Raw genomic sequence first — 10,959 nt, forward strand, 5'->3', positions numbered from 1 at the left:
CCAGAGCTAGTTGCTTTGTTCTCATTTTGTGTTGTCCTGGCAGTGCCACAGCAGGTTTCAGTATGTGAAGTTCACTGGCTCAGTAATTGTGATGACAGAAAACAAAACTTACTGAAGTTTAAGGCTATTTAATAATAAATAGCAAGCTTTGAGTAGTTTTAACAATACACTTAGCAATACACTTTCAAATTTGTGGGAAATTTGTGTAGTTCTAGCAGGCTGCAGGGGCTGGATGTCATTAAATTAAAATCTCTAAGAAACCTGTGGATCTGGAATTCTGTGCGTAGGAGGGAGCGAGCTGGACGTAGTTCAAGTATCATTCTTCAACAAATACTCAAAGAACACGTATAAAAGTATTCATGAAGGCTCTCAGCTCTTTTTCTTAGTGGAGTCTGGCTCCTGGAAGAGAAATCAGGTATGGAAAAGATACCATTAACAAAGGATGGAGGAAGAGACCTTGGAAATAAAGGGCATGTCCCTGCCTGGATGCCTTAACCTGCCTCAGGATTCCCACGTCCACCCAGACACAGCAGAGTTGTGGCTATAGGTGCTGCAGCCATCTCTGCTGAGACTTGCAGTAGATTCCATGCTGTCAGCAGAATAATTGATAGAAATTCCACGCAGACATCCCAGTTTATTCACCTCCTGGCTGGGATCCACCTCGGGGTGGGAGGGAAGTTTCCAGCTGAAGTGCCACAAAGCTCAGGCACGCTGTTTGGTGACAGGAGCGTGTCACTGGGGCTGGGTGCTGTGTGCTTAACCCGTGCTGCCCTGGGAGCTGCATCTGGAAAATAACTGGGTTTGTTTGGGTCCTTTCCCACATGCTGCACCGTCATGTTAGAGATCTGGGGAAGTACTTAAGTGGCATTCCTCACAATTTCTAAAGAAAACTCTATGAAATATTATTTTCATGGTTCACTGTAAATTTTTCAATTGCTGATTAGCCACAATAGCATTTGTTAACATTACAGGTTTGGCACAAAGCCCTCTGTTTTGCCTTATTTGAAAAGCAGTTGGGAAAATAAATAAAGGTTAAACATTATTTTTTAATTGGGTCACTCTATAATGCTTATTTTTCATAAACAATTTAAAAGTTTTTAATGATGTAGGTGTATGTACTGTACTATAGAGGATGTATGATCTAACTGTAATAATGAGATTTTTATTTGAGGATTTTTACTCTGAAGACAGCTAAGAAAAATCTCTGAGCTTCCCGAAACCACTCTTTCCAAAGAAACCACGTTACAGAGCCCTTTCATCATCCAGCACACAGTACTGTACACACAAAAATATACACTGTACTACTTTAAATTAATTCATATTTGCAGGAGACACAGCCTGTGTGAGTATGTGCAATTATGAAATGTAACTTTTTTTCCCTCTTGACATTTTTAGCTGCCTCACCCCTTTTATTTGAACACATACATATGGTGTGTGAGAGTGAGCAAGCTCTCTGTAAATGTTTGGAAGGAGCATCTGTCAGACAATAAAACTTACAAGAAAACATGTTTCTCATTTAAAGAGTATTCACTAGAACTATTTCAGTGCTGGAATCGGTTCATTTGTATAGCTTGGAGGCATTAATAAGAGCAAAGAACTGCAAAGGCACCAGAAAACTCAAACTGTTACTAAGAATCCAAGGTATTTTTAAAAAGCATTTTGTCTTTTCGGCATCTCCGTCTTCTGATAAGGAATCTGAAGCAGCTGACAGACAGGAAACCTCTGCCAGTCCATCCAGAGGGACTGCAAACAAGAAGATGGCACGATTTCTGCAAACCTGGAAAGTCTAAAGATTGCAATAATTGTTGGACCAAAGGGACCCTCTCCAGGCATAAATAGCAAGACTCCTACTGTCTTCTCTTGCAGACCAACTCAGCTGCCAGCAAAAGCAGGTGCTCTCCCCCTGCCAGTGCTCCAGAGGAATATTTAGTGAGTATTCATAGATATTTTTACAAACTAATGTATTATTAGTGATTTACTTAAGATTGTATAGTTTTCTCAAAGGACAAATACGTTTAAAAATCAGTTTTAAGGCTGTTATTTTAAACAATTGGTGGAGTTCAACAGTCTGATGCAATTAGCATGTTAATTTAAAAACAAAATTTGCACAACCTATGACAGTAACTGTAAAAAAAATACTGATTTTTTAAACTCTGTAGTTTAAACAACCTAAAGGAATTACAATGCTTTGAATTCACATTATGACAGCAAAGTAATTTATATAAATATGAAATCCATTTGACTTTAAATGTTACGCTATAAAACAGCCTTTGTAGAACACAAATTTAAAATAAATAATTTCTTTTGGCAAAGTAACCTGCAATTTAATCTTTAGAAGAATAAATATACCACTAATGTTTTCCACAGAAACAGTTGCTACTCTAATTAAATCAAGATGTGACTCTAATCAGATTTCAAAAGAAAATCAGAAACAGATTTTTCTCTGAGGTAGTACTATGGACAAGGATAAGACATTTTTATTTTCATTTTTATTAGAAACACTTGTCCCAGGTAAAATTACAGGTTTGTAGTATATACCATGGAAATAACAAATCTGAAAGCATTATAGTAATGTTTTCAGAAGTACAGCAATTTTTAGTGTTCCAGATATCTGCCTTCTCTTTGGCTATAGCTCATGTCACATTACATTTTATTAGGTAACTGCTATTAATTTTTGAGTTTGGAGTGACTAATATGACTGATACTTTTTTTTTCTTTCTTTTCGTGTGGAAGGCAATGGAAAACCTGACGTTTGTCTACTGGTCCTGTAAAGTTATGTGGACAGTTCTTGTGGCAGCGCTGGGTTGTGGCAGCAGCCTGCCCGTGGGGGAGGATGCTCTCTGCACAGCAGAGGAGCTTGCTAAGTACAGGATAATCTTCACAGGGAAATGGAGCCAGACTGCCTTCCCCAAGCAGTACCCGCTCTACAGGCCCCCAGCTCAGTGGTCATCCTTGCTGGGTAAGTGAATATGCACAGCACTGAGAGCAGATAAACCTCTTGACCTCTGTGGTCTCTTTTTTCCTTAATGGTTATGTAAGATAAGTAATGAAAAAAGGAAAAAAAAAAGCCAAAGTTATTGAGGATGAAATGCAGATATTGAAGTATCCACAATGTTCTCAAAAATCTCCAACTGTTTTCAATTGACTTCTGTTTTCAATTGGCTGCAGCTGAAAGAAGCAGTGATAAGCCAAATGTTTTAGTGCTCACTCAATTTTATACACTTTTTTTTTTAACCTCAGAAATAAAACAGAGAAAATGAAGAAATAGGGACACTCTAAATCAGACTTTTATGTCATGCCATGTATTCACTCAAATAGGTGTTACTCATAGTTCTGACTACAGCATGTGGAAAAAAAATGAATATGCCAGCAATGGTGTACGTGATTTTGCTGAAAAGGGTGAAGCATGGGCACTAATGAAAGAAATAGAAGAAGCTGGAGAGAAAATTCAGAGTGTGCACGGAATCTTCTCTGCTCCTGCAATTTCCAGTGGTACAGGACAAACCTCAACCGAATTAGAAGCACATCCAAGACATCCCTTAGTAAGTAAATGTACATACTCATTTCAAAGTTTATTTTATGTTACCAGCAACCAAAATTAAATATTTGAGTTCTCACTTGTAGAAACAACATCATGAAAAAGAATTACTAAAAAGCATGTCACATTGCAGGGAGCACTGTACAGCTACCATGAAGTAGAAGAGCAAAATGACATTATTTCAAAAACTTTGAGTGAAAATCACTAAAAGCGGGACTGCAGCATTCCAAAGCAAGTGATGCAATCCCGATGGATCATTTTGTTTCATTAGGTTTCGTTCGTTGTACGAATCGTTCCCAGCCCTGACTGGTTCGTGGGCGTTGACAGCCTAAATCTCTGTGAGGGAGACCACTGGGTGGATGAAGTATCAGTGGATCTATTTCCATATGATGCTGGAACTGACAGTGGATTCACATTTTCCTCCCCAAACTTTGCCACCATTCCACAGGACACAGTTACAGAGGTAGGTGCATGGGCATAGTTTAGCACTTCATACTGATATGTTTTGAGTCTTCCCTTTAAAAGATAACTCGTCTAAAATAGTGAAACTGATTGCAGTATTTGAGAAGGCTGATGCTCTCCATATATGGATTTATTACACAGCTGATAAACCTACTGATTTTTTAATCTTCTGTGTCTTTGAAATTTATTAGGCAAATGTAAATGGTTCATGAGAATTTGTCTCTACGTTTTCTGGAAAAGCTGACAATTTTTGTAGATGATATTTAACAATCCTTAAGTGCCAGGAAAATGAAAATACAAAAGTCCTGACATCACCAAATGTGAATCTAACCAGGAAAATTCTTAGTAGTGAATACTGCTGTGAGGAGGAGTTTTCAGTTGAAAGCACTGCTGAAACCTGAAACTGCAACATTTGAGGGAAAGGACCTAAAGGAAAGCAGAGAACTTCACTGTGGTGACATTGCTTTCAATCTCTTTTGCTCATTTCATCCTCTCTATGCCCCATACTTTGCTTTTGCCATTTAAGAGAGGTGGTAAACGAAGGATTTTGATTCAAATGCTTTGAATACTACAAGTATTCACCTAATCCTTTCTTAAAGGTGAGTTTCTGTAGCATCAAATGCTGTGCTGATGAGGAAAGGAAGAGAGAAGCATTTGGCCTCTAATACCCATATGGCAGCTCTTACAGCATACCTAATATTATTGTTTAATACTCATGTATTCTTCTTGTAATAACATCCAGCTCCTTCTGTCAAATCTTTTCATACATTACTGTGTTTGCAGGACCTCCTACCACAGTTCTGTATCCAGTCAAGTACCCTGTATTAAAAATTCTGGGCTGACCAGGACAGTTATGTGAACTATGTGTTCATAGAAACTGGTTGTATGCAAATTATTTGCTAAAAAGTACTAGCATGATTTACAAACATGATTTTACAATTATCTTCTTAGTTTTTTTTGAATATTCCCCCCTTTTTTTTTTCACAGATCACTTGTTCCTCTCCAAGTCACCCAGCAAACTCATTTTATTATCCCAAACTCAAAATTTTGCCACCAATTGCTCAAGTAACAATGGTGAAAATAAAGAAAACCCAGCTAGGTCTTTCTGCACCTTTTATTAATCTTCCAGCTAAAAGCAATGAAATAATAGACACTGTCTCAGGTAAGTGATTAGTAGGTGTTCTCAATTCTGTTATTTCCATTCACTCAGAGGTATGTGGAAATCTGGCAGGTGATGTGGATGAAACAGGTGATCAGGCAGAATATTCTCCTATCTGCACAGGAATAGTTCCAGACTCACAAATGGGAAATAAAACAAGCCAGTTGACATGAAAGGGAATTCCTGAAAGAATAAGTAAGGGATTGCATATTTCAGCTGTGGTTCAAAGGACTGGGCCATATCCAGGGTAAGAGCTACCCAAGCCTTTGTATCAGTGTAGCTCAGTGAATTTTATAAGAAACAAATGACACTCAGTCAGAATCAGCATTCCCAAAGTCTTTGCAACTTTGAAGTAAATACTCATCCTTAAGCTTTTACATGACAATGAAGCCAAGAACCATTATTGCTGTCTCTTTCTGGGTCAGAGCTTGGCAGCTATGTGCAATAAAATTTACATAATTCGATTGATTTGGACATATTTTCAATAGAAACGTAAATCCTGATAACAAAAATGAAGTTCTCTCTCATTTTCATTTTCTCAAAAATATTAGCTAATAAACTTGAATAGATAGGAAGAAGTGCAAACTGCTCACTCAAGTCAATCATAAGGGTGATTTTCAAACCTCTGAATTAAAATACATATATTGTTAACACAATATTTGCTCCAAGGGACCAATGTATTCCCAAAAGAGTTGCCATGTTCCAGAAACTTCTCCAGATTGTCTGGAGATGGCATGTCTCTAGCAAAGCTGGTCACCTTACAACCACTACAATACAGCTCATTCCCTGCTCAGTTAATGTGTAATTTATAATTTAATAAATGTATTTATCAATTTATAGCGGTTTAATGTAATTCTATTAATAAACAATACATAGCAAAGTGGGTGTTACACATCTAATTTACAGTATATATCCTTCCCATAAGATTTGAAAGCAAAATTTGGCCCTGTTCATGATATAAATTCAAAACTGCCTTTAAAGTATAGTATTCCAAATATAATTTTTAATCACAAATCCCCACTTTCTTGTGTATGAACCAGTATATTAAACCAACTTAAAAACTTATTCTGGAATCAAAGGGGCAGATTTAATTACCAGAGGTCAAGCAGTGTCCCTCATTCCCTCAGGAAACCTAGGAATGAGTGATGACAGCAGAAGTGGTGAGTTCACTGGAACACCAGAAATTTATCGCAGGTGTTACATGTTTAGTGTGGCATTGAAGGATGGGCTTGTGCACACGTCTTTTGCCCACAAATGCTGGCACAGGCAGCTTTGATGCCACTTCCTGTGACAAGCAGTATTTTAATTTAACCTGCTAAGGAATATTCACCCACTTTTGATGATTTTTACTTAGGTAGAAGCATACATTACATTATGGATAGCACTTCAGAGTTTCTAACTTCTTTTCTTGCACTTAATGAAAATTACATTGAAATCCTTTCATCATTAGAAAGCTTCTAGTGATAGAATATCCTTATTGGCAAAGGGAAGAGTAGTGTACAGACCAAAAAATAGCAAGATGATAAAAAATGGGACTTTATTTCCAAAGCAAATTGGAACAAAAGTAAAATGGATTTCGATACGAACAACTCTAGTAACAATAGCTGCCTGCAAAGAAATATAAATATACCTAAGTAAACCAGAGAAAAGCTTTAATCTCAGTGTTTTAGTTAGTCATGAAAAGGAAAATGAGTTATAAAAATTGACAGTTAATATTTTCTAATTCAATCTTTTGAGTAAAATCATATTAAGCATAGTTTTCTTTTAAGGAATTCTGTTTTTCATTCAAGATATAATATGCTTCAGAACTGATGTAATACCTCAGACAGGCTCTAGACTGAAATAACAATAACACCAATGAGTTTAGGAGCTGAAACCAGATTGGTTTTTTTCTAATTTATGAGACCACACACTGGTTTGATGGATATCACATGTGTTTTGTATAAGAAAGGATGCTGTTTGATGATCATTCCTTAATGCTTTCCCAACTGTGTATCTGCCTTAAGCACAACTCGATGTGAAGCTCCCTCTTTGCTGTGTGTGTTGCAGAAACACCCCTGGACTGTGAGGTTTCGCAATGGTCCTCCTGGGGGCTCTGCAGAGGGGTCTGCAGGGAAACAGGCACCAAGATCAGAACTCGCTTTGTTCTTCTTCAGCCTGCCAACAATGGAATGCCTTGTCCAGACCTGGATGAAGAAACAGGATGTGAACCAGAAAATTGTGTCTGAAATAAAGAAAATATAATAATTAAGATAATTTAAAAGTAGGATAAGTTTAAATCTGAACTACATGTCAGTCAATGTTCTTTATCATTTGGATACGCTGCACTATTTTGCTGAAAAGCTGCATTAGAGTGGGTTTGAAAGTTTTTATTTAATATCAAAATTTTGGGGGGTTAAATTCCTAAGGTTTAGTAGGACAACAGTACTGGATAATTTAAAGAACAAAACCCCCAAATAAATCCTTCCTCCAAATACACTGTAAGTTCTTGGAGTACCCTCTAGTGGCAGAAAAGAAGACATTTGGGAAGATCGTACTTCACATTTTTACTTCACAGAAAAAATCTTTCAATCGCAAAGTCTAAGCTAATAACCTCCTTAAATATTGTAATTTGTTTATCTACACCTATTTATACCTAGAAAATAGTTTTTCCTTCTAAATTATGTTTTTATAATTTATTGGCATTTTTGTCATCTTTCTAACCTTGCTTAATGTGCATTTCCTCAGAAACTACTTACAAAAGTCAGAGTGACCAGATGTTTGCAGTGTGGTTAAGACAATAATGGAACTGAGTAAACTTGTCTTGAGACTTTTGACTATATGAAAATGTCTTTTTATTTTTCTTTCTCAAAAGTGAGAAGACAACTGCCATGAGGACACAGCCAACAAAATTACTAGAAAAACATCTGAAGTGTGGATAGTAGTAGAAAACATCTGAGCTGAATTAAAAGTGTTAGCTGAGATTCAAAAGCTGATTGTTGGTCTGTGTTCCTCATTAGATAACTTTAAATTTCAAAGTTAACACTGTTGACCATAACATAAATTATATCAATAACTTCATATATGCAGTAAATGTGTCCATGTTTCTTTATATGTGTTTGCTGCTATTTGTGTATATATTACCTAAAATTAAGGTATGCACAACTCTAACAAAACACATGTCAGAAACTGTTCCTGTCTGCAAGTTCTAATGCTCAAATAACTTATAAAATTAATATAACACATGTCTTATGAAGAGCTGTGGCTACCAACTAGGAAAAGAATTTTGGAATAATACTAATTCAATAGAGTAAGTTTAAAGTCAGCTCAAAAACTTTTACAGCACACTGCAATTTTACAAATATACAGTACAGGTACTGAACAGGAGAGTCGATTTGTTGTTTTCCAGAATATGCCAAATACAAGACAATTTCTCTTGTCCTTAAATGAGCACACTGTATTCTCCACAGAGGTGAAACATTTAAACATTTCTCTGTATTTCTTTTTCCAGGAGAGATATCTTGTAAAGACACAAATAAATTTGAAACTTTATCAGACTAAACTTCACTGGTCCTGCAAATGCTGATAAATACATAATTGTTAGAACTAAATATAGGAATTTCTGCTCTTCTCTCATTCTTCACATTCCCACAGTTTGTTCAAAATAGTTCACTTATACAAGTTGCTCAATCACAAAATTGCACACTTACTATTTTTTTAAGTTCCCTCTATTTCCACTCTATAATGGGAGTAGTGTTACTACACTATTCTGTGTTTAGTTAATTGTTACTATTTTTCTTTCTTCTTTTTATTAGTTTTAACCATTCTATGTTTTCTGTTACACTTATTTACTACCTTTACGCACTTATCATCATATCAGAAAACATAAGCATATATTGTAGTATATATTTAAATATTCTCAGAGGGTAGGAGTTTATTTCAAATTGGTTATCAAGAGAAAAATTAAGCTCAATAAAGCTTTTGGGCAGATATCAGATGCAAGTCTAAATTATGCCTTAGGAAAAACAAACTCAAAACCTACAAGATATCCTTTGAGGTACTTTCCTGGAAATTCTCTAAACACTACAGTTTTCCTTCTTCCCATGCCCAGAATAAATTAAGGCCCAGACCCAGTAAAAGAATACCTGCATTTGCATTAACATACATGACCTGAAACTGGGATTTCACTCCTACAAGATTTAATTTGAGTGGAGGAGTCCCAGTGTTTGCTCAAACTCCTGGATACAAAAGTTTTCCAAAGGACACTGAAGGAGAAAGGATGAGATAAGGACAAGGAGTAGAAAGAGAATATGTACCCAGCACACCTCAGAAAACTCCAGTCAGTGATACATAACTTTACTATTTTAGGGTGGTTACATACATGAATATTCACTGCATCTTCCTTCAAGGACAGAAGTCTCCTATGCAGCCAGTTACCTGGAGATGGGGATTTTTGTAAGCAGTAAATTCAGGAGACCTTGGTAAATATATTCTTTAAGGATGCCCCTGTGCATTGCTTGGCCATAAATACAATTCCAGGTATTCCCTTTGACACCACAGGGATGGAGCCATTCCTAGGCAAGGCTGTGGATACAGTGAATGAAATGCATTCTAGTGATGGAGCACATTTCTGATAGTATTTATCTATTAAACTGATTCGTGAGGAACATTATCCCTGCACAGATATTATTAGGACTTTGTAACTTCAGCAGCCTTGGAATTCCCTTAAAGATTTTGGGACCAGGAAGAAACACAGAGAAGCTCTCCCTTCCTTTTCCTTGTTCCTCATGTTACAGATGGTTGGCAGCCAAAATGCTGAGGTCCTAAATACAAGAGATTTAGGGAAGGAAATAGGCAAATTAATTCCTGGGTTAAGCTAATCTCAGAAAGCACTTTGGAAAGAAGCTTGAAATGGATTTGTAAAGACAATTCTTTTCAAGAATAGCTTAGATCAGCTCTGATGCCTTGGCAGATGTTCTGCAGAATGAAAGGTGTGGTTAATGGCAAAGTGTAGTAACAAAAAAATCACCACAGAATTAAACTGTGGTCCTAAAAAAATAATCCACACGAAATTAAATTCCTATAATGGAATAAGTGTGCAAACTAAAGATCTGAGACTATCTGATGCTATTTAAGGCAAAAAGCTTCATTTCATTATATTCCCGGTCCCAGGAAATTGAAGTACATTGGGAATAACTGATCTGTCATGAATGATCCAACATAATAAAGGAACTCAGACTATTCTATGACAATATTTAACACTCCCAAGAAATAAATCTAACACTCAATACAGCGATTCTGGTATCAGCCAGATGTTGTTCAATGGGATTTTTGCAGTATGCAGAAGTTGTGTCCGTGACAATTTACAGAACTCTGAATGACTGAGACAAAAGAAAGCTCTCAGTATGCTGCACAACAACCTGATTACTTGGAGACTGAATTATTTTTGTTTGCTTGAAGTCCATCAGCCCTACTATCCAGCATTTGCTAGCCAAAAGCACAGAAGAAATGTGTCTCTTCCAATGGGTCTGGGCAGAGTGAAGGATAAAGTGGTGTCTCTTTGTATATCCTGTGTTCTACCATTGGAACTCAGAACTTTGGAAGCCACAAGAACCCAAGAAAAAGCTAAAAAGATAACAGGTCAAGTAGCTCACAACCTGCAGACAAACCTCGATTTCCTACAGGTATGAGTGTGGCATGGGAATTCATGCAGGTGCATGACAGTCAACATCTCCTGTGGTAGAGGGGCAAAAGTCCAATATTATCATGGTATCTTGTATAATCTAAAATTATTTCTGATTGATAAGTGCTGAAGTAGTAA

The 10,959-nt window shown here is 36.6% G+C and overlaps 1 protein-coding gene across 1 annotated transcript; it reads left to right on the plus strand.

Annotated features, from left to right (window-relative positions):
• The first annotated feature begins 1,906 nt into the window (after positions 1-1,906).
• On the plus strand, positions 1,907-8,085 carry LOC128948526 (spondin-2-like). The gene is made up of 6 exons (XM_054293278.1): positions 1,907-1,929; positions 2,734-2,959; positions 3,319-3,542; positions 3,810-4,001; positions 4,988-5,162; positions 7,209-8,085. The coding sequence occupies exons 2-6, from the start codon at positions 2,737-2,739 to the stop codon at positions 7,385-7,387; spliced, it is 993 nt and encodes a 330-aa protein (XP_054149253.1). The 5' UTR covers positions 1,907-1,929; positions 2,734-2,736; the 3' UTR covers positions 7,388-8,085.
• The last annotated feature ends 2,874 nt before the right edge of the window (positions 8,086-10,959 follow it).

Source organism: Melozone crissalis, unplaced genomic scaffold, assembly GCF_028551555.1.
Source record: "Melozone crissalis strain CALT ecotype California unplaced genomic scaffold, PUWL_Pcris_2 ptg000132l_1, whole genome shotgun sequence".
Lineage (NCBI taxonomy): Eukaryota > Metazoa > Chordata > Aves > Passeriformes > Passerellidae > Melozone > Melozone crissalis.